Source organism: Phragmites australis, chromosome 1 (genome assembly GCF_958298935.1).
Source record: "Phragmites australis chromosome 1, lpPhrAust1.1, whole genome shotgun sequence".
In the NCBI taxonomy this organism is placed as follows: Eukaryota; Viridiplantae; Streptophyta; class Magnoliopsida; order Poales; family Poaceae; genus Phragmites; species Phragmites australis.
The window spans coordinates 1300194-1324259 of record NC_084921.1 but is presented as its reverse complement, the minus strand read 5'-3'; the positions used below and the strand labels follow the sequence as shown (position 1 = coordinate 1324259).

The 24066-nt window shown below is 41.2% G+C and overlaps 3 protein-coding genes and 1 pseudogene across 3 annotated transcripts; 1 reads left to right on the top strand and 3 right to left on the bottom strand.

Moving 5' to 3' along the window:
• Positions 1–1416: 1416 nt before the first annotated feature.
• LOC133909368 (FACT complex subunit SSRP1-like) lies at positions 1417–7815 on the bottom strand. The gene is made up of 16 exons (XM_062351810.1): positions 7554–7815; positions 6234–6419; positions 5227–5332; positions 5012–5148; positions 4791–4874; positions 4613–4704; positions 4399–4507; positions 4210–4296; positions 4010–4102; positions 3404–3601; positions 3131–3282; positions 2892–3042; positions 2698–2796; positions 2451–2618; positions 2088–2166; positions 1417–1933 (listed from the first exon to the last, which is right to left on the bottom strand). The coding sequence occupies exons 1-16, from the start codon at positions 7605–7607 to the stop codon at positions 1815–1817; spliced, it is 1914 nt and encodes a 637-aa protein (XP_062207794.1). The 5' UTR covers positions 7608–7815; the 3' UTR covers positions 1417–1814.
• Positions 7816–9950: 2135 nt separating this feature from the next.
• On the top strand, positions 9951–12484 carry LOC133909292 (uncharacterized). The gene is made up of 4 exons (XM_062351695.1): positions 9951–10289; positions 10640–10783; positions 11427–11635; positions 12130–12484. The coding sequence occupies exons 1-4, from the start codon at positions 10048–10050 to the stop codon at positions 12285–12287; spliced, it is 753 nt and encodes a 250-aa protein (XP_062207679.1). The 5' UTR covers positions 9951–10047; the 3' UTR covers positions 12288–12484.
• A 1437-nt stretch (positions 12485–13921) lies between these two features.
• Positions 13922–14848, bottom strand: LOC133886766 (uncharacterized; annotated as a pseudogene).
• A 2119-nt stretch (positions 14849–16967) lies between these two features.
• Positions 16968–21945, bottom strand: LOC133909214 (ubiquitin-conjugating enzyme E2 2-like). The gene is made up of 6 exons (XM_062351582.1): positions 21643–21945; positions 21254–21388; positions 21132–21157; positions 18422–18511; positions 17895–17983; positions 16968–17375 (listed from the first exon to the last, which is right to left on the bottom strand). The coding sequence occupies exons 2-6, from the start codon at positions 21376–21378 to the stop codon at positions 17247–17249; spliced, it is 459 nt and encodes a 152-aa protein (XP_062207566.1). The 5' UTR covers positions 21379–21388; positions 21643–21945; the 3' UTR covers positions 16968–17246.
• Between the last annotated feature and the right edge of the window lie 2121 nt (positions 21946–24066).

Here is a 24066-nt window from a genome sequence, read left to right as displayed (position 1 = left end):
GGCCAGGGCGAGTCAGGTCCCGCAAATTTTAGACCCAACGGGGGCAGGGTGGGTTCTAAATTAGCCTGCGGGGGTTGCGGGTCAGGTCGGGCCGGGCGCAGGGGTAGGTTTTCTCCCGTGGGCGTAGGTGGGCGCTCGATAACAGCAGCCCAGCTACCCCCACCTAACCCTAGCCCCGTCTTCCCCGATGCCTGATGCTCCCGCTCGCACTTCACATTGCCGCCCGCCCATCGCCGCCCTCTGCTCCCACTGCTGCTCCCGCTGCGCCATCGCGCCACCATCCGCTGCTCCCACCCACCAGTAGTCGCCCTCCGCTCCCGTCGTTGCCCTCTCGCCTGCTCGCCACCGCCCTTCGCTCCTGTAGTGTTGTGCACGTGTGTTAAAGATTCGCTGATACAGCCCTATCAGGGACACATCCATTTATGGGATGGTCGGGCTATCCGCTCCTCGGGCTCATACATGCCCTCCACTCTGTTGGGCTCATGAAGAGGAGCAAGACTTAAAAAACAAGACCTTTTTATTTATATATTTTCTAAAATCCGAAGATTACAAATATATATGTTCATTTTGAAATTTTGTAACTTTTGCTCATTGGAAGGGCGACAGAGATGTTGAAATTTTGTAGAGCGCTAGATTATAGCATCATCCACACTATATTTTTAAAAAAAATTATTGTGACTATTTTGATAGTGTTTTGAATTTTAAGAGCATTAGAACACTGCATTTTAAGTTTTTTTAAACTTGTAGCCAGTTGTAAGGGCGACCGATCCTTCCAACAGGCGACATTAGTATAGAATTTTGAAATTTCAAAACAAACGAAAACAAGCATATACTTATAATTTTTGGATTTAAAATATAAAAAAAAATTCACAAAAGGCAATAGAGCAGCTCGGGGAAGGGGGTCGAAGAACGGAGATGAGCATCTGGACGGCTCCCTCTCCTGTATCTCGTCTCCCTTCTCTCCTCCATTCAATTGTTGTTAGCTTTCAGAGAACCAGCCGTCAACTTACAACATTTTTTTTTGCGGGAAGTCAACTTACAACTTTGACAGGTAATTTTTCTTTTTATTAAACACAAGTAAGTTTCGCTTTGGATCGGTCATAGTATAGTCAATGCACTTAACTTGCAGCAGGTTTAACCAGTGTCAGGGTGCCATACAAGGTCGACAAGGGGGCATCTCATACTCGCATTCGATCTTGCTCGTTGCATCACTTTGAAGCAATGATCATCCATGTTCGTGTCATTTGCCACGATGGCAAAACAATCTCAGATATTGTACTTCAAAAGGCCTGATCCCTGATATTGTACTTCAGGGTGTTTAGTAGACGAACAACTACATTACAAGAGAGTAAATAGACTTTTTTTCCTTTCGCATTTGTGATCCATCCATCATACACGATTCATCCTCAAGAGATCTTCACCAATGAGTCCAGGCAAATGACTAATAAAGATTCGTCTACAGAAATGGTAAGTTTACAGAAGCTTCAAAACAAAATTAACTCTAATAGACCACATCTGTTGGTTTCACAGAAAGCTACCTAGGCTACAGTCGTACAGCCTTGCATTGCAGAGATACGTTACAAGAAACGCCTCTTCAGCAATGCTCCAGGCACGTATCGGCTGTACTAAGCATACACATAATGGTAGCAAGAGTCCTAGTTTCACCTGATGGTACCAACAGCCGATCTAATATTACTTACTCCATATCAATAGGCTTCATTCAGTGCGAGGTCAAGAGCTGAGACAATTTCAGACCCCAAACTGCGCCAAAAGTTAGCAATTTCCTCCCATGTGTCAGGCGCAGGAGCATGACTCTAGTCAGACTCGTCGCCGGAATCCACAACTGGGGCAGCACCGCGATAGACAGCAGATTCCTTTTCATAGCGTTTCTTGTCGACTTGAGACTGCAGGATATAAGGCTGTTTCTCTTCGGCTGCTCATGACAAGAAACAGGGAACCGTAAGCACACAAGTTGTGCTGTAGTAGTCAAAGGAACAGAAAACACAGCAGAATATGCCTCACAGATGAAACAACACTGGTATTATAACTCAAAACAGAGCATAATGGAGAATGATCTAGAAAATTACATGACATCTTTTGCCACATCTCCCCAAGCTTCTTTGCAATCTCTGTTGTAGGCAAATCTGGATTGCTGTTCTTCATGTTCTGCATCATGAAAAAATATCAACTAAACTTCTGTTGAACAACACATATTTAGCATCTATGCATGGTCAGTTTTTACTACTGGAAGGTGTCTGCTCCACCCTCAGTAGTATCATAAATATCTTATAACCAAAGAATTTACACGTTACGAATGGAAGAAAGTCGGAAACTGTTTTCAACAGTTTGAAAACCATAACTGACGAAATCCATTCCGGACTAAAATAACCTACTATGTTGTTCAACCGTAAGCACACAATTGCTGGAAAATATTAGCCGAAGGAACTTACTGCTCGCTCAGCCATTGAGAAATACATGAATGGTGTCATTGCTCTTTTGGGAGCATTAGGATCCTTTTTCTTCTTGGGCCTTTTCTTCTCTGAACCTTCCTCGTCCCTGCCCTTAGGCTTCCTTTTCTGAGGTGGCTTTGAACTGCTTGCTTCCTTTTTGGATGATTTCTGGGGAGAAAAGCAATTGTGCATTACCGTAATGGCTTTATGCTTCAGGCTTGCTAGAGCAAATAATAAATTTAACTACCTCTTTTTCACCACCACTATCACTAGCATCTGATTCCTCCTCACCAGAATCATCAGTAGGAGATCCACTGTCATCCTTATCCGCAACAAAATCTTCATCCTAACATGAAGAGAAAGAAATAAGTATACGAAGGGGTTCAGTAACAAGATTAACAAGTCAGCATCAGGCAACAGACCAACAACAAGACACCATACCTCTTCATCACTTTCCTCATCACCAGCCTGATTTCTGATACGCTCGAGATGTGGGTCAACAGCATCATCATCAGTGTCCCGTAGAACATCTGTAACTCCACCACTTGTACCTTGACCATCTCCAAGGTTCATTATTTTCAAGTGCTTTCCACTTAAAAGGATTGCCAGAAACAAGAAAAGGCACACATAAAATTTCTGTATAAGAAGAAAGGTGATGAAGCCAATAAAAAGAGACATACTTGATGAAGTTGAAGAGGTTGTGGTATTCATTCCTTTGAATATTTCTGAAGAGATGTTCTTGGTCATTTTTCAGTTTGACAAGGAGATCGAAATAGTGAGATGATATACTGGCACCCCCAGCGCCATGACGTTCAAATTCAACAAACTCAATCTGCATTGAACATTAAGTAACAGGTATGAATTGTTGCTATGATTGGACAATGATATGCCATCTCAGCAATGTATGAAAGAGTGATAATTAATTTCTATCACAACTATTATAAAAATGATACCTCCTCATGCAGAATGAGTGTAGGAGGCTTTGGCAGGAAGAAGAAACCCTTTTCAAGTGGATACAACAGTCCATCTTCAGCTTTGAGTGAAGATTTAACTGCGTATCCATCTTGGCAACTTCTGAAAGAACCAGGCCTTGTGACTTTAGCACCAGATAGACCACGAAGGACTTTGGTAAATACCTCATGTATTAGACCCTATGGATAAATTGAAAACCCAGTGTAAGCAAAGAATGAATTTAACACTCAAGTGTAGTTACCAGTTCGAATGAAATGTAAAGGAGAATATGTAAAGTATAAATTGCACACCAGTCCAAAAAGCAAAAAACAGGATAACTGAACCTGTTATACAATGGACAATCAAGCCTTAATTGAGACCAAATGCCATGACAATTGCATATAACTTGGCTACTATAAATACAAAGAGTTCCACAACTTGAGATGAAAGATTAGGTAAATGGCAGCATGTTTCCAATTGGGACGAAAACGGCCTATCATTGCTTTGGCATGCATGTTTTATGATTTCATCTTATAAGCTAGAGTCTGATTCCAACTGGGACGATTCAACAAGTAAATAGTGGTGTTTCAAAGTAGCAGATGTTTCACCTTGTAAGATTCCTCCAGCCTGTCTTTGTATTTTTCAGCTAGAAGCTCTCTACTCAATGCCAGGTTTCTTTCAACTACTGCCTCTGTCTCAAACTGTGTAGATATAAGGGAACAAATTAGTGTTTGCAAACAAACCCTGAAACCAAGTGGAAAAACAACTGTAACCAACTAAACATCATGAGAAAATTTGCGGTACAAACCTGAATAACAATGTGAGGATACAATGTTTGTCCTTTACGGATTGGTGGATCAAGAGTGATAACAACAATAGTATGGGGATTGTTTGACTGCAAAGCTCAACCATGCAATACAGTTAGTTACATGTCAAAGTGTAACAATATGGACAACACCAAAGCACAGAACAACGGAAGGTACAAAACAAGCAGAACCTTTGGCAAAAGAAAGAGGCGAACGATGCTGCTGTATTGGATTTTAAAATCATTAGCTTGTCCTTGGAGTCGTAGAAATGACAGATGAAGCTCAACACTATATCGTCCTCTGCATGGCAAAAGATTCATTAGCTTTTTACAGAAATTATAAAGCAGATAACCCTGAACAAGTCATCTTGTGTTTCTCATGAGACAAATGATTCATTTTTTGCACCTTGGTGTAAGAATCGCAATTCCTTCAAAGGTTACAACTGGCTCTTCAGAGGAACCAACATCAGCAAATTTCAATATAGTCTCCCATAAAATCTACAGAGAACAGAGAAGATTTCAGTAGTTAGAATTTACAGGTTCAATGTGCTTCATATTACACGGTGTGGATTGAGTTAACTTACGTGGGCCGGAGGGCGATTCTCATCCCCAACAAACTGAGTATTTGAAGTAGGCACATGAAAACTTAAATCCATGAGCGAATCTTTCTACAATCACAAAGGATTAAAATTTGAGCTCATGTCTTGAAGATGTATTCGTGGAGATCAAGTAACTGATACAGTAATACCACAAGCAAACTATTATTGGACAACAATGTAGAAACGTGAGTAGATCCACAACAAACCTCATTAGCTCCAGTAGTATCATCAACGTGAAACTCTAAGAGAACATCTGTTTTCCCTTGCATCTGGGTTTGTGCGACATCTGCTAGAGACACTTCAAATGCTTGCTTTGAACTAACCATAAATGAAAGCATGCTTCCTAGAATGGAAAGTGTGACCCAAACTTTAAAATCAAATTGAATAAATGTTAACATGAATTAAAAGTCACTTATATTACCATCTATATCAATCCCTCCCCAATTGTGGCCATTAACAGAAAGCTGTTTTTCATCTGGTGAGATGCCCATATTCTTTTGTATGAAGTTGGTCAAGCTGCTTACATCCTATACAAGAAAGTCCAAGATCAAATATTTGTTACTACAATGGATATATTAACCTCACCGTTCATCTTTTCTGGCAAATAAAAGCATACTCTTGAGATGAGTGAAAACGCTTTATAATTATTTAGTTATCAATGGAAAATCTGGTAATTGAACAATATTTTTTAATATTCCATCTGTGAATAACACAGCACTAATCCCATTCACATACAGCAACGAATCTTGAGTGCAATATCCTCAACAGAGTCATTGCTGATAACAAAACTAATAAAGCACATATTGTGTACAATATCCTTCAAAATTTCCACAGGAAGGTTCTTAAACACATGATACATTATACGTACAAGAAGATAACATATTCTGCAAAACTTACGTACAACAGGCATACCATGCGGCACAAAAGCATATAATAATCAGTTCACCCGTTCATCTTGATTTGAACAAGGACTGTTTGCTTTAGAAGATAAAGCTAGAGCAGCTCAAGTTTTATAATCGATACATGATGAATATATACCAAAATATGATAGCACATCAAATAACAAAACTGAAATTTCCAAGATCTATGCAAAACTGGTTTCACAGATAACTAGCTTAGGAAAACTAAGCTTTCACCTTTGACCATGATTTTTGTCATATTACATTATAATTATACGCCAAATTAAGAAGGGAAACCTGGGCCGCAATGGGGGTTGATAACTAACCCTAAAATATTTGAAAAATGCTAGTGCTACTTTTAGTTTTGTAGGTTTTTCATCATAATTAATATATTCTATTTTTTCCAAACATTGTATCAAGGTCCCAGATAGATCTAAATGTGCGATTCTCCTGATTGCAGCAGACTCTTCATATCCAATTTAGATAATCATTAATAAAATACATAAAACAGAAGTAAGAGAAAGAAGACCTGTTCACGGAAGCCAATAAACCTGTAGAAGAGGCCTTCTTTGATCCTGACTCCAAGCTGATATGCCCTGGGTACTTTCATCCATGTAACTGAGGTTACATCAGCTTTATCAATCTCAATGGTCTTCCCTCCACCTTGCCTCTTCCATGCAAGCCCTCCAGAATGCACTTTGAACTGACCAGAGTTCTGCATAGATGCATGACAGTATGGTGATATTCTTAACATTCACAAAAAGTAATAGATCATATACCCTTCAAGAATAAACATAGGTGCACAAGCGGTTGAAGATCATGAAGGGAAGGAAGGCATAACATGTAATCTCAAGGTTTAAAAGTAGGAATGCAAGTATACAAAGTTGGTCAGTGTCACAGGTCACTCCCAATGCTTTGTTTCTTAGGTGATATCTTAGAGGAGAGAGAGAGAGAGAGAGAGTAGGAAATTGGTGTTAAGAGATAAGCTTCCAATGCATGGTGTCTATATGTTATTTCTTTAGGTCTCCCAAGACAATTAATGGTTGCATATAGTATGATCAAAAATATCATTTTGGTCATGTGGCCAACTATGTTGCTTTACAGGGAGGAGGGGTGACTAGTGCCTGTGTCATTGAGGGCGCAGAGGATCAAATGTGGGGAAAGAGAGCATAAGGAAGAAACTGCAGCACCTCAATACGGTGTCTTACGTCTTGGATGACTCAATCAACTAGTTTCTTCCCTAAGAAACAAGTTTTATCTCTCTCCTTTTAAATAAATTGTCACGTCAGTTTTTTGCTTACGTGGATACCTAATTAATGTCGAAGAAACCAGGCATGTTGGAGCATTGAGAGAGGCCTAAGATTATTACCAGATAATCCAATGCATGGGTGATGCAAACGTTGCAAGTATTATCAGATATAGGGTTAGGGCAATAGGTACTACATTCAGAAGTACACAAAAGGCATTCGCAACATGGCAAATGTTGATTGCGCACCAATGGAAACAAATACTTTCATAAGCACAGAATCTAGTACCATAATCTATAATGCATGCTAAAGAATTTAAAAAGTAGAAGCACAACTTCAAAGTGAGAAAAGGGCCCCCGATTCAACCCAATGGAGCAGTAACACAAAAGTGAGCGAAATTTTGGTCTAACGCGCGGTGCAAACCCTAAAACCCGACCAATACGCACCCGCATCCTATTGTCAGGGGAAAAAAAGAAGTAACAAGTTCAAATCAACAGCTAATCAGAACGTCGCCAGCGGTGACGTCATCTCACAATAACCCGCGACCTAACCCCAGAAATCGAGCGAGCTGTGGCGGCCGCGGAGGAAGAGGAGGAGCTTACCGTTCCACCGCGGCCGCCGAGGAGAATGTTATTGAAGTGATGGCCGTCCGTCATCTCCGCTGCCGCCGCCGCGCCTGCGGCAGCCGCTTGATCTCCCTTGCGCGCCGCCGCCTCTCGAGCTTCGCTTCTTACCGGCGAGGCCAAGTCGGGAGGCTGGCTGCTACGGTGCGTGTTTGTGGAGGCGAGGCGAGAGGGGCGCGCGGCGTACCAGCTCCGTTCCAAAATCGGAAATTTCAGATTTTGCTACAGATGAAAGTGACGCCCTTAAGTTTGATATTAAAAAACATCTTTTTAGATTTTGCCGCCTATTCTGAACCTTATATTTATCTTTTCACACTTCCAACTATTTAGATAAGTACACTAATATTATATAATCAATCTCTATATCTAAACATTCAACCCTAATCATTTTGCTCTTCACCTAAAGAATAAGTATTCGGGCTACATCAGAGCTACATCAGGGTTCACGTTACCGACCGGCGGTAACCGAAAAACCGCGGTAACCGCGATTACCGGTCAAAAATTCAAAAAAATTCGGAGAAAATTCATTCGGCAAATTTTGAATTTTTACGAAAAAATCGTGTTTTTGCCCTCTCGGTAACCGCTCGGTTTTGGTCAGTTACCGAGCGGTTTGGGTCGGTTACCGAGCGATTTTCTTGTATTTTTGATGTGGTCGGTTACCGAGTGGTTTGGGTCGGTAACCGCTCGGTTTTCTTGATTTATCGAGCGGTTTTATCGAATTTCAGCGCAGTTCAAAAAAAACCTAAAAAATGGTTCAATCTTGTAAAATCAATAACTAATTCATCTGAGCTTCAAATCAAGTGAAACAAATTTTGTTGGATTTCTTGTAACATGATCTACATGATAAAAGTATTTATACTCATAAAAAAGTTCAAAATTTTCTGTGAAAAATTTTATTTGTTAAACCAAGTTAAATGCATAGTTTACTCTTTGCTAATCCAAAAATCATGAAACTAATTTTGTTAGTCTTCTTACATGATCCTATATCTTTTAAAAATATATTAACTCATGAATTAGTTATTGTAACATGCATGATTGTGTAAATGTGTTACGACTAGATTAATTCATAACTGACCCATCACACCTCAAAAATTAGTAAAACCACTTTCATTAGCTTATTTATATTATGATTTACGTAGAAAAAATAATAGTAGACATGAAAAAGTTAATTACAGTGCTGTTTCTTAACATATTCACTTTATGCTTGTGAACTTTGTAAAAATCATAGAGAATTTAATAAAACTCTAAATAAATTGAAATCAATTTTAAAGATTCTCTTAAAATATGTTTTATACAAGAAAAATATTTGTTTGCATGTTACACTTTTCCTTAATTTGAGTTAATAATTGAGCCGCACGCTTCAATTTTTTCATTTTTTTCAAACTTTCTCCCTATAGAATATGATGCAAACGACATTATTTTTGAAATTTTTTTTACAGAAGTTCTTAGAATTGTGTCTAGTTTTTTTAAAAGATTTTTTTGAATTTTTTTTGAATTTTTTTATTTTTTTTTTGAATTTTTTGAATTCAAATTTCAGTTACCGTTCGGTTTCTAAAACCGGACCGGACCGGGAAGGTCGGTAACCGTGATTTTTTGGCGGTTACCGACGGTTTTTTAAACCCTGAGCTACATATCTTCTTCAAAGCACCGATCACTCTCGCCCCTTTTTGCTCGGCGCTTCACCATATCCTCACCATCACTTGCCTGTCGTCATGTCTGGGAGCACGTCGAGAGAAGGAACTCACAGTCAAAGCCATACGAGGGGGAGCAAGTCAAATTAAGTAGTGGTCTACTCCTATCCAATGGCCGACATGTGGTTTAAAGAAGGTTTTTGAGCTCACTCTAAGACGCCAAAACATGTGAGTTAGTTCAGTTCATTTTATTATCCAATTTTAATATGTTTTGGTGTCCAATTGGAAGATTTAAGAATTTTTAAAGCTAGAGCTCACATGTTCTGAAATTAGAATTTTTTTATATTTTTTCAGATGCACTACCGTTGTCATCACCAAATCGAGAGGAGAAGATGCCGCAGCCGCACTCAGGTAGGTTGGAAACAGAAGTTAGAAGTAGTGTGAGCTTGGTTAAAAACTAAATATGACCTTAACTTATCTATATCGATAAGCGAGAGGTAAAATTGTTATTCATATTTAGACATTGTTAAAAAATATTAAACAATCGAAAGTGTTAAAAGATGGATAGAAGTGCAGGACTAGATGGCAAAGTCTGAATGGATGTTTTATCGGTGGCTAAATCTGAAATTTCACCGGTTTCTAATAGAGCCGCAGGGAAATTGGTTGCTCTATACCGACACGGTGGTCCCATCGGTCAGAGACCCGCTACGCACCCAAGTTATCCCGCACACTGGAAGTGGGACCCATCTGTCAGCCGCGCTTCTGTGTTCTTCTCGTCCCTTCTCTTCTCCATTCCCCTCTCGGGTTGCGCATCTCTCTCTCTTTGTGCGTGGTGCGCGGCCATGGCGGACTACCACTTCGTGTACAAGGATGTGGAGGGGGCGAGCACGCAGTGGGATGACATCCAGCGCCGCCTCGGGAACCTGCCCCCGAAGCCGGAACCCTTCAAACCTCCGCCCTTCGCCCCCAAGGTTGATGCCGACGAGCAGCCCAAGTCAAAAGAATGGCTCGACGCGCGCGAGCCCGAAGAGCTCGAGGAGCTTGAGGACGACCTAGACGACGACCGCTTCCTCGAGCAGTACAGGTAAACCCTCTCCTCGGACTCGATCCGGTATCCCGCCTGCTTGGTGATCCGTGATGCAGTCTTTTTTCCGTCGAGTTCTTGGCTGCATCTTGGGACACTCTAGTGCGGTAGTGCCTGTAACGTTTGATTTGATCTAAATCGCGTGGTCAGATGGGATAATTTGTGTGCTTCTGTTACTAATCTCATCTATTTTGCATCGTCTGATCTGGATTCGGAGCAGTACTGCTAGTAGTTGGATAGTTTAATGCATTTCTGCGATTTTTTTGGATAAAAGTAGTTGGTCAATTCAATGCATTTTGCGATTGTTTCGATGAAAGTGGGAAGTTATCATGGCTATTTGTTGCCTGCAGGAAGATGAGGCTTGCAGAACTAAGGGACGCAGCAAAAGCCGCGAGATTTGGCAGTATCGTGCCCATCACTGGCTCTGACTTTGTGCGTGAAGTGTCGCAGGCGCCATCAGATGTCTGGGTTGTGGTCTTCCTATTCAAGGATGGGTAAGGCACTAAGTTTGTTTCAACCAAACTGGAATTGAGCTGATAGAACTGAATTCAGAATTCAGATACTGACTGCACTGTATCTGGTTGTGTTGATTAAAACTTGGGTTAAGTAATCACAGCCGCTTGGCATATGACTATGGTTGGATTGGATTTAGGTCGTGGGATAAGAGGACCTTTGATATTCTTGGATTGTGTTTCATAGCCAGAGATTTAGTTGTAGTGAAAATAGCTTCCAGTATTATCCAACCTTCGATAGACGTGATTTACGAGCATGCCATCACGAACCTTATAAACACATAGCTTAGTAACTGTTCTGCAGTTTGATTTTTTTCCCTTTTTTACTGGCTACTCATATTAGTGTTGTCCACATTAAATTGTGATCTAATTACTAATATGAACTCTCTCTCTGCACTCCTAATTCCTGGGAATTTGGACTGGAACATGTGGGACTGTAGCTAATTAACCATCTATCATACGGTTGTCTTTTTCCATGGTGAATCTTCTACAAAATTTTTGCAGTGCTTTTATTTTGCATGCGGTTTGACTGTTCTCCAAAAGGTCCTTAGAAACAAATTCTACAGGAAGGATGTCTGAGTTCATTTGAATGAAACTATAAGAATTCTGTAAAATCTTATGGCAGAATACCAGAATGTGGGCTGCTTCAGACTTGTTTGGAGGAACTGGCAACAAGATACCCAGCGACCAAGTTTGTTAAAATTATCTCCACAGATTGCATTCCCAACTACCCGGATCGAAATGTTCCTACAATACTGGTGTATAACAACAGTGCTGTCAAAGGGACTTATGTTGGTCTGCAGAAGTTTGGTGGAAGGAAATGCACACCTGAATGTAAGTTAATACCTCAGAATTAGTATCTGTCATCCGGTTTTCCAAAAATTGTGTCAAGTTGCTCCACTTCTATATTTTGTTGGACTGTTTTTGTTGACGGCATACGCCTGTTTAGCATTGCAATGAGCAATCATAGGATACCGTTTACATTTTTCTGGTCTAGACTGCCTTAACGTGAGCAAAATCTTTGACCTTCTGATGATATTTTTTAATTCATAAATAAACATGTTCATTACGACATGCATGCCCACGGTGCATACACATCAAGTCCTTACATATGTTTGACTTGTTTCATGTGTCAAATATTTAGATGGTGTTGCCAAAAAATAGCAGCATGCTAGTTCACAGTTATACATTATTGTTACCATATAATTGATCCTTTTCTTCCAGTTAATAACGTGTATCTTTCGACCAAACATCAATCCCAGAATTACTTCAATGCTATACATTGGCTTCCATCTACATATGCTGAATTGCTATTTTGTTTCGTTCAGCTGTTGCATTAGCACTTTGCCAGTCAGACCCAGTACTTAATGATGGGCAGGGTGACAGCGATTTATCCCGGAACAATGTCATAGAAGGTGTTCGCAAGAAGTTCATAGAGAAGGTTGTCGCCCAGCATGAAGCACGGGAAGAATACGACAGTGACTAAATTTGACATGAGTGTTAGCTTATTGTATTTGGTTGGATGGGTGAATTTTTGTCTCAGTTTACTACTGGTATCTTATTGGGTTTTATGGGCAAAATTTGTCGGAGTTCACTGATTTTATCTTGTTGTGTGAGTGAAGTCTTGTCACGTTTACTGATCATATTTTGTTGTATGGATGAAGACATGAGAGTTGTGTTTTATGGGGCAGTAAAAACGGTGTTAGTAACTTATGACACAACTTACTACTGTTGTTGAGAGATGATTGTGGGCTCGTGGCACTTGTATACTTGAATCAAAAAGGAAATTTTCCAGTTTACTTGCTAGAATTATGTCGTTGGTATTGATAATCTTTTAAACTTTCAAACCGTTTATTGAACCCTGAAGTTTCAATATCGGATTACTTAAACTCTTGAATTGGTTCGAACAGCGGTTTTAGTGATGGGAAAGTGGTTTTCGATGATGTGTTGTCACATCATTTAGTTTTTGTCATGTGGTTACCATATCATCTCTCTCGAGCTGTTATTTCCTACCTGAGCTACATTGCTGCTATTATGAAATCCATCGTGATCAAGCCCTCTTTGCCACAACCGAGCCTAGGGAAGCTTAGAGGAGCTTCTCCTTCGCCCCCTCCATCGATTCCCCAGTCGAGCCCATCGCTCACCGACCGGAATCGACCTCACCCTATCGTCTTCCCCACCTTCGACCGCTGTCTTTGCGCCTCAACGACACCATGCCACGTTGCAGCCCCTCCAAGCCGACGAGCACCATGATGAGCTTCCCCTTCACATGTAGATCCTCGCACGCGCTCTCATCTGGCCTTGGCTCGTCATGCTACTATCGAGGGCCCCCTAGCCTAGTTTGTCTCATCGAGTTGGAGTTTTCGCGCAGTTGGCTGGCCGAGCCATCGCCGGAATCGTTGTCAGCGAGGTCAAGCCACCGCATACCCATGTGTGTAACGTAGCACAGAGAGCTAAGACGACACGCGTGTGAGTGGTCTGCGCCACTCCACCGGTGCCACCTCCTGCGCCGCTGACGTCGCTGTTGCTCGGTCCTGCTCGATCCGCGCAGCCACCATCCCAGCTCTGGTCCGTGCACGCCATGCTCAGCCGACATGGTCCTGCTCCCAGCACCAGCGAACTTGACCCATCCCCCTCCAGCGTCGTCTTCTCCCCCCCCCCCCTCTCCACGACTGCCTCCCTTCCCCCTCACCGACGCCGCCTTCTCACTCTCTATCCTCTCTCTCGCATGCGCACACGTGCGAGGAGGCCCTACCAAACCTAGTCGGAGTCGTCCCCACCCCGGATCCTCCCCGACAAGTCTCCCTCTCATCTCCCCGATGCCCTCCACTCTCCCTCCGACCATCTCTTCCTCCGCTTCCTCTCTCTCTCTTAGCCTCACGTGCACACGAAAGTGAGATGAAGTGATAGTCACGTGGCAAAAACTAGATGATGTGGCAGCCACATCATCAAATATCGCCTCCACATCACTAAAACCGCTATTGAAATTAGCTCATTGAGTTAAATGATTCGGTATTAAAACTTTATAAGGTTAAATAAACTGTTTGAAAGTTTATAGGGTTATAGAGACCAATGGTATAGTTCAATGCAGTAAAATAGTTTTTTTTTCCGATCAAAAAAGATCCATCGAAAGCCTGTGAATTCATGGTACTATCCAAACAACATTTTCATCAAACAAAATCCAATGTTAGTCTATTTTGCTGATCATACATCAAAACTGATTCCATCTAGGCACTGAATTTTGCGAGAGATGCAGGGGAGGAATTGATACGGGCTAAAGCGATCCGTAGCTTGGATGCCTCTATATATTCATGGAGCCCTTGGGCGTGTCCTGGCGCGAGCGAAGATGATGACCGCGCTTACGAGAATCGACGGCGGGAAGACCCCGTTGACCACCATGGACGACCGCAGCGGCTCCGGCAACCCCTTCACGGCTATCGCCGCCATCACCGCCGGCACCAGCAGGCCGGCGACGATCACCGACACCGGCTTCGTCCACGATTCCTAAACAAGGAGGGCAGTAAAAGCTATCAATCCCGCAATATCCATGTACCGCAAGGTGTAAACAGCAAAAAAAAAAAAAAAAAAAAAAGGAAATGCTACTAACCTTGGGCTCGCCGTCGAGGGCGATGACGGCGCCGTCGCGAAAGGGCAGCGCAGAGTAGCAGGTGGCCCGGTCGCGCCGAATCCGGAGGCCGCGGCGGGAACCCTCGGGCCTGAAGGCGAAGAGCGTCCGGAGCCCGTGCTCGGCCTGGATGCGGCGCACGTTGAGGCGGTCCCGGCGGGGCCCCGTCAGACCCGACCGGAAGACCGCGACCGGGCCGGCGCCCCGCCGGTACAGCCGCACCTCCACGGAGGGCCGCGCGGGCTTGCAGCTGACTCAAGCAGCGGCGCGGTCAGCGACTCCTCTTCCGCGGGCGCGATCACCCCCTCGTCGTCGGCCATTGGCGTCTCGATTCTGCTTTCGTTCCTGGGCGATTTGCATTTTTGCCACGGGTTCGAATTGTTATTGCGGATTTGCCATTAAAAATACTTATTGCATATTTGCCACTGGAAAAGCCTTTGATCTATCAAACTGTTTACTTGACATAAATGCCCTCCGTGTCACCCCTCGGTCGGCCAAAATCCAAAATTAAATAACATACTTGAGCGTATTTGCCGAAATAGATAATATATAGTTGTATTTATTAATTTAACATTTGTATTTGGCACACGGTGTATCGAAAATAAATTTTCGGTACACCATGTACCGAATACGGCACTATTGCATATATTCGGCATATTGTGTGCCAAAAATAGACTGTATTTGGCATACGGTGTGTCGAATACAGGCAATAGTGTCGTATTTGGCACACCGTGTGCCGAAAAATACTTTTTCGGTACACGGTCATGTCGTTATCAAAAAATTGTTTTTCGGCACACGGTGTGCCGAATACGGCACTGTTGCCCGTATTCGGCATACCGTGTACCGAATACAGTTCATTTTCGGTATACGGTGTGCCGAATACGAGCAATAGTGCCGTATTTGGCACACTGTGTGCTAAAAATGGGTTTTTCGGTACATCGTGCGTCGAATACAGATGCTAAATTAATAAATATGATTACATATTTTTATTTTGATAAATACGCTCATATATGTTGTCTAATTTTGGATTTTTGCCCCTGCAGTCCAGTTCTCTTCTCTCTGGCCGCCTTCTTTTCCACCAACTCTGTTGCCGTCCATGGCGCTCCCTCGGATGCATCGTCTACCCTCTGGCTCGTTATTTGTAGGCTCAAGCTGGACGACCCTTCGCTCAGCGGACAAGCTTGTAGCCTTCACCGTGCTTGTCACCCTCTTGCTTCTTCCCCTCTCTCCTACTCCATCCCACGGTGGCGCGTGCCCGAATCTGGTAACGGGAAGGAGTGTCAACCGATCCCCTCCGTGACTGTCACCACTTTGGTGAGAGCAAGTGAGGCTCCATACGGTGCTATCAGCGAGGAGGGGTAGGTTTGTTAAACATACAGGACTAGCCTATTATTCTTTTCAAGAAGAATTTGAAGTAAATATTAGTCTCATCTTGCTAGTGGAATTGAATAGAGATTAATTTAAAAGAAATGATCTTATTCATCCACTTAGTATGTGTGGATGAGATAACTAGGAGAATACATGCAAGTCACTCGTCTCATCGGACTAAGGACGTATGATACCTGCGTGAATGGTTCCTAGCCGAGTTCGATCGTGCTACGTCTCAACCACGCAATTCTCTCTATTTATATATATGCCGATCGCTGCTACAAAAGACATACATAATTAGGATTTGCATATTTCTCTCTATTACACCGCCATATTAAGCCTGATCCATTCCGCTCTATCGGCAGACAAGGCAAATAAAGTTTTTAGACGTGACTGCTCATGATTTGCTTCCTCTATATTATCACGGCATGCTTACTCTATGTCCTCTTCGTCGTTGTCTGATGTATCGCCATCACAGGGGTATCTGCATCTCACGTTGCCGACATGTATGTTCACTGTGATCCGTCATGCCTATTTTTTTTTCTTCTTTTATCCTAAAATATATTACAGAGATATATATCTAGGATAGACTCTTGCTGTATGATAATACTAATTGATGTATTTTTATTTATATTATATTTAAGAATTAAATTAAATTTGAAAGCGTAATTTTTTTCCAACAAGGTAGAGGTAGACTAGCAGGTGTAGCAAGGGGCAGTCGACGCTCGACGGGGAGGAGGCAGGCAGACAGGTGAAGAAGTTCAGAGAAGGGGATAATTGTCCTTTCACCTCATGTGGTATTCTGTTTCCTCATTTTCTTTTATTTTTGTGAAGAAAAGAATAGGAGGTGATTGAAAGTAGTGGCAGATGGAATCAATACTTGGACGGTTCATCGGTAAATTTGCAGTTGGACTTTTTTTAATGGCATATTTGCAATTTGGCCTTCTTCTGGTTGCTTAAGCTGTTCCTTCCCTAGCTTAGGTCGGCACAATCTAGTTTGATTGAACTTGAATTTCTACTGGCCTAAATCGAATATAATGCCCAGATCTAGTTCAAATTTGAGCTAAATATTTAAAATTCACAGAGCAATCTCACCCATCGCAAGATATTACTACCGTATCTTTCTTTGACCATCCTCAGGAAATTCCATCTATACCATTCAAAAGATACAACTGAGTATAAAATGTTGGCAAGGTGCCAGATGAATTGAGTTTGTATTTCCAGATCCAGCATAGGGTACAGTGAACAATTCACACCGGTCCAGCCAACAATCGCAATACAACAAGTTTTGTTGTTGTTGTTGTTTATGATAAAGATGCACGGAAGCTAACACGCGATGACAGCACAAAGCAGTAACAGCTGAGTCTGGCTATTTTAATTACAGTAATTCTGTAATTAATGGAAAGCGCGAGGGGCAGTCTGCCAGTGAGCGCAGCTGCGCAATGCAGTGCATCAGTCTGCCGTCCAGCTCTGCTCTACAATCTCCCGCACTTTACGATTGTACTCTCGCTTGTTCTCACTGAACATGCGAGCAGCTTCCGAGTTAGCAGGCGAATTAGGGTTTGGATCACACAGCAACGACTGCAAATGGCACACACCTTAGGTTAGTCACACTGTAACCATCAAGTTAGATGGTTTAAGAACATCATAAAATCAACATAAGCTGAACCGATATCTTGACTCAGCACAGACGTGAAGAATCATAACATAAACAGAAACAGTATGCTTGAAAAGCCTCTTGTCATGCTGTCACACCATTTCCAATTTTGTAAAGGCTACAATGATGCATTTCTTGCAACTGATAGTGCTCCTTACTTCAATAAAATTTCTAGATTTACGATAATTTATGTGAGAAAGCATGCTTCGGAATTAGCAGATGTTTGGACCTTTCATATTGTGAATACCAGTATATCACACATCCCAACTGTTGAGTAAAGCTGAAACAGCGATATGATGTATTTTGTGAAACCAATGAACAACATACTATGTGTTAAGTGGCTGAAAATCCACATAGCATTGAAGAGTAAGTTACAAATGTTGGAGAACGAATAATCTAAGCTGCTAAGAAATAAAAGATTTCTTGTATGGTTGTACTTATACCTGGATGGACGTAAGTATAGCAGCTACATCATAAATTGGACTCCACTGATTCTGCAGGATATCTAAGCATATGCTTCCATCAGCATAAACTGACAATCATAAGAAAAATATGTCAGGGTGGCATATAAGTGGAGACTAGAAGATATATAATCCTATAATTCAGAGCAGATATATCAGCAGAAGTCACAAGAGAAAGAAACCGGAGTGCCATTGGTTCAAAATCAAAAGCACTACAAGCACCCAAAAAATGCTGCATAGGCAGCAGCATGTTTTCCTGATGCAAGCAAGGTTATTGTCAAAGCATAGTTACTCACAAAACAAGTGTACAGCTATCAAGAAGATATTAGAAAACACAGAACATTTGTCAATATATTCGAGTCTCTGATGTCTGAGAACTTAGAACAGGTGAACCCTGGGGGAAAAAATTGAACATCCTTTGAAATTTGGAAAAGTAAAGCATACCGATGAAAAAATCAGATCTAATTATTTCCTGTGCACTCATAATTGTAGATCAGAAAATGACTTACTGTTAGGATGAAACATCCGAGAAACAAATCGCACAATTGGTGGCTTGTTTGGATATTCTTCAGCAAACTGGAGAGTCAACTTAAACGTACCTGACAATAAACATGAATCAGCACATCAGTGAAAGGACATAAGTTAAACCATGTAGTAAGCACAAAAAGACAAGCAGGCTATACGCAATCTAAGAGCCGTGGTGTGAGATATTGCATTGGAGATTTAGAATCCTTTTCAAATTTAAAACTTTCCCAATCTATGGACCAACAATATATGATCAATTAACTCCAAAATGGTAATGTTTTTGAGTTTTGGCAAACTTTCAACAATTTTGCTACTATACAAATTAATACATAAGCCATAAGAGAATTGGCACTGCAAGACAGCAACCAAAAGAAGGTGACAAGATGCAAACAGACAACCCTGAGGGGTGTGGAACATTATTTTCCAATCGTGCATGCACAAATGGGCAAATGGCAGAACATTTTGATGTGTATCCATTTTTCTTGTACTGAAAAAGCAAAAATTACAAAAATGGCGACAAGGGAACAAGATAGTAGCCAATGATTATCTCCATAAGATAGAATAGATATTGCATTTCCATTATGATACAAAATTGATTCCCAATTATGTGGCTCATCCAGCTAATTCCTAAACTGTAGTCAGTCCGAATCAATCACCCTACACACATGAATACTAAAGCATTGGTTGACCTTGCTTACCCACCAGCGACATGCTTTGGGCTTGCATGTTCATGTAGTAGTAGTGGAAGTTGCAATGCAATGCCTTTTTATCAATTTTCAATTATATATATATATATATACACACACACTGTGTTGCTATTCTGTGCCTATGTGCAACGTATGTGCAGCATGCGCACAGGCACAGAATAGCAACTCACGAGTTGCAACTCGTCGTATACTGTATTGTAATTGCCCACTGACCTAGCGCGTTCCTCTCCACCTACCCCGCGAGCCCACTAGATGACCTAACACGTTCCCACCTCGTGAGCAGCGATTTGCAGCCAGTTGCAACTAGGTGTATAGATGAGTTACAACATGTAGTGTAGAGTGATTACAATTACAGATAGAGCGGTTACAACTATTAGTTGCAACTACGGACAGAGCGGTTACAACTATATGCATGTTGTAACTAGATTGTCTACCATGTTGTAAGTGTAGTGTTCACTATATTGTAACTGTTTTTAATTGCATGATGCAATTAATTTGATTTTATATTTTCATGTTGGAACTGTACTGTTTAACCATGTTACAACTGTAGTGTTCAGCATGTTGTAACTAAAGTGTCTACCACCACCAGAGAACACTACAGTTCACCATGTTGTAATTGCAATGTTCACCATGTTGTAACTGCGATGTTCAATATGTTGTAACTATATGGACGTAACTCCTTTATGATTTTAAAACTTCATCAAAATATAGTCTTGATGGATCTTATTTTGTTAAGCACATTTTTTCCAACAATATGCATCAAACAGATCGAGAATCGGATCTGTGCTTATAGAGATATTGCATTTTAACGATTCAAATCAACAAAAGATTCTCCGCATGCAACGCTCTAACGGGTGGATGATGGGCGATGTGGCACAAGCTGGTTGGCTGGCTCATGATGTTTGGTGCATGTTGAAGGCCGATTTGTAACTGGTCTATGCAACAAGTTGTAACTCGCAATTCTTCAGATTGTAACTGACGGTTGCGGAATGTGCGCAGCGCGAATGGTAGCTGCGCATAGGTGCATAATAGCCTCACCGTGTGTGTGTGTGTGTGTGTATAATTTCCAATTTATCGAGACCGTAAAATGCGTATGACCGTAAAAACCATTTCGCAACCGTAAATTCCAATTTATCGAGACCGTAAAAACGACTCTTGACAATAAAAACTACACAATTTTTATTGTCAAGAGTCGTTTTTGCGATTACAGAAGCCAATTTTTAATGGTTGCGGAATGGTTTTTACAGTCATACGCATTTTACGGTCTCGATAAATTGAAATTTACGGTTGCGAAATGGTATTTATGGTTATACGCATTTTACGATCTCGATAAATTGGAATTTACGGTTGTGGAATGATTTTTATGGACATACACATTTTACGGTCTCGATAAATTGGAATTTACGGTTGCGGAATGTTTTTTATGGGTGCAAGACAGGTTGACGGGGTTGGGGTGTTAAATAGCTATATATATATATATATATATATATTCCTAGCTACTGATTTGTTTAACAGTAGCCTTATTGGCTACGATTGCTATTTGCTTTAGAAGTTGATTTTATGCCATTTTTGACTTATCAAGACTTTGCAATGCTAGTATCAGCATGTTACATTACGAAGTTCCATTAAACTCGGGCCAATTTCCACTGTCCATCTTAACTTGGATTTTTACTCTAGCATGCCAATGCATCTGATAGTAAGGTCAACAAACTCAGATAATGGAAAATTGTGTTCTGCTAGACACATATAAGTGGACCATCGCCTACTAGTGGATATCATATTCCATATCACTTGATGACATTAGTAAGTTGGGTGTTATGCTGGTGTCACCAACAGCAGCAGCATATGCACATGCACTTAGATATGTCACCAGAAGCACCGCAGCAAACAATAAGTTTGCCCAGTTCAACGTAAAAGGAAGCATAAAGACTCAATCCTATAACAGAAAATAGATTACACATATCAAACGCCTCGTAGATCAACTAACCTCCATCCCACGGAGTTTCTTCAGGGCTGTAAATCAAATCAACATATACAAAGATGTCGTCAAAATGCGATCCAAATTAAGAGAGAGAAAGAAAGGGAAAAAGGGAGGGACATGCATCATACCCAAAGATCACAGCATTCCACAGCATTATGTTGTTATCCTGCGGGGCGCCACTTATGCCGGCGGGAGGGTCCTGCATCAACCGCTTGAAATCCCTCATCAACCTCTTCCTCGCGGGAGTCGACATCGTCAGGTCTCTGCATATACTCTTACGTGAGTCAAAAGATCATGCGAATCTATCATCAGATTCACCACCACCCCTCCGCAGCACATACTAAAATGAGAAGCGAAATCAACAGCACCAAAAAATCCCCCTCCCCCAACCCACCCAACCACCACACATCAAACGAATCAGCAAGAAAATCGAAATTGATGGATTTGGGCATCCATCCCAGAACGAACGATTTGGATCTGATTGCTCACATCAAAGCAAAGATTATGCAGAGCTTACCAAGGGAAGAAGAAATCAATTCAGGTCTGGCAGATGGATGGATCTCCAGTCCACGCCAGCTCAGGCGCCCAATCGAGGGGAGGAGGATGACGACGGCAGGAGAAGAGAAAAAAATGAGGTGGATGGCGAGCTCCGCTCCGATGGAAAGAGCACTGGAGGCGCGCGAGGTCGCGGAGAGGGTGACGTCCGATGAACGGACTGGGGAGTGGGGAGCGAGTCGGAGGAAGAGGATCGATTTTAGATGATCCCAACCGATTCCTATCGGCTCCTACAATCCCTTTACAAAGGAACTGCGGTTTGCTTCAACGTTTCAACTATTTATTTTTATAATTTTTATCACGAAAATTTCTTAAAATCATTTTCTTTAGAACGATATTCTCCTTTCACTTTATAAATTCCTTCGAAAAAAACTGTTACAGATAAGAGAAAATAAACAGAATAAAAATTAAGAGAAATAAAAAAAAACGAGATAAAAGGAATATAGTTGTGGTGGTCTTAGAGGCAGAGGGAAGGGTGTTATTGATTATTCTCGATTTTTCTTTTTTTAAAGGAATTTGTTTGTCTCGTTTTTGTTTTGGTATAAAATCGTGAGGCAGACTTGTTGGGTTTTCTCTCTATTTTTCCCCACTAAGGATAAGATTTAGGTAGGATTCTATTTGAAGGTAAGGTGGGATAAGATGATCCTATTTATATATTAAGAACGTGATAATTCAAAATATTTGCTTGGTATGAGGGTAGAGTCTATTCATGTATTAAGAATGTGATAATTCAAAATACTTGTTTAGTAGGAGTAACAGAACGAACTCATTTTATGACCTCAGGCCCACCATCATCCTCACGTTCCGAGTAGGACAGCTGTGTCAAAAAAAATATTCTAGAATCCCCTCGTTCAGCATATAAAGAAATATTTTCCTATAAGAGCCATCATATCCCCTCATTTTCTAACTAAATGCCTAAAAAATTAAGATAAGATCATCTCATCTAGGAATATCCTACCAACTAAACACTATTGTATGATCGATAACCTTAAAAGACGTCAATCAGATAAGGGTGAATGATTATACGAAGCTAAAAAACTAATTTTTGAAGTTCTGGATATATTGGTCTTATATTACTAAAATTGACCTATAGAAAGATTCGTTTGTTGGATTGCTCTCAAATCTTAACTGTAGATACTAGACATCAATGCGCAACCAACGCGATAAAAAACAATTCAATCGGATGTGTAGATCTAAATATATGAAATTCACAAGCAGACTATTCTACATAGTAACGTGAAACACGAATTAATTAAACCCTAATCCATTGTTAATAAAAAATTACGAATTTCCAAACAATCAAAACTTCATAGACTTACCAATATGCTCTAGAATGACTTTAGATAAATTCAATCAAGTCTTACCACAATCGAGTAGAAGATCCACAAAATCCAAAAGTGTCGGCAAAACACGAACAAAGAATGATGATCAAGATCAAAATTTCAACTCATCATCTCATCGAATATGATCATTATTATGTAGATGATTTTACAAGGTGCATACACAGCACCCTTACAAAGATTTCCACGAAATTCTAAAACCCTATATGCAAACTTTAGGTTCCCTTCTAGGTTTGTTCACGTTCAACTTTCATGAGCCACAACCCCTTCATATTTATACTACCAAGTCCAACACTAAGTCTAGTCCTTTTCCTAGTCATATCCCAATAAGACACGAACTACCAAATAATCAACATCCTTTCCATTACCGAATCCAAATTTGCATGAGTTCTTCCCCGACTTGACCTTGACTCTTTATAGAACAGGACTCTGTGACTTCCACATGTCACACACGCGTCTGGTCGGACCGCAACCCCACCATGTCATGTACTCGAACGACCACATCGTCTGACCACATCTTCATCTAGTCGGACTGTAGCCCGACCATGACCAATGATCACATCCAGCGACCACAACCAGTGACCAAAACTTTATGTGTAGTGTTCCCTAGCCCGAACGTCCCGCTTGATCTCCTAACTGCCTTGACCTCAGTTCCTCCCTGAACCTAGTCCCAGTCTCTATCACCAACTATGTTCACCCTCCGGACGATGCCTGCACATGAACAAAACCAACAACTAATCCAAGCACAAGTTTTACAAACTTAACTCACGTCAATCCGTACAACATCACTCACACAAGTATATTGCACCTACCAAAAACACAAATATCTTCATGCTACCAAGAGCATTACCACCACGTGCATATCAACACATGCACATCTTCTATGAAATGATAAATCACTTTGCACTTTTACCAATTTCACAATTATGCCAAAAATCCATTTGCCAATTTTTTAGCACATGGTCTCACAACTACCTTAGGTATCGTTTGGTTCTCTGAATTGGCTCAGAATAGTGGAAGAGGAAGTGGATTGAAATCAATGTTAT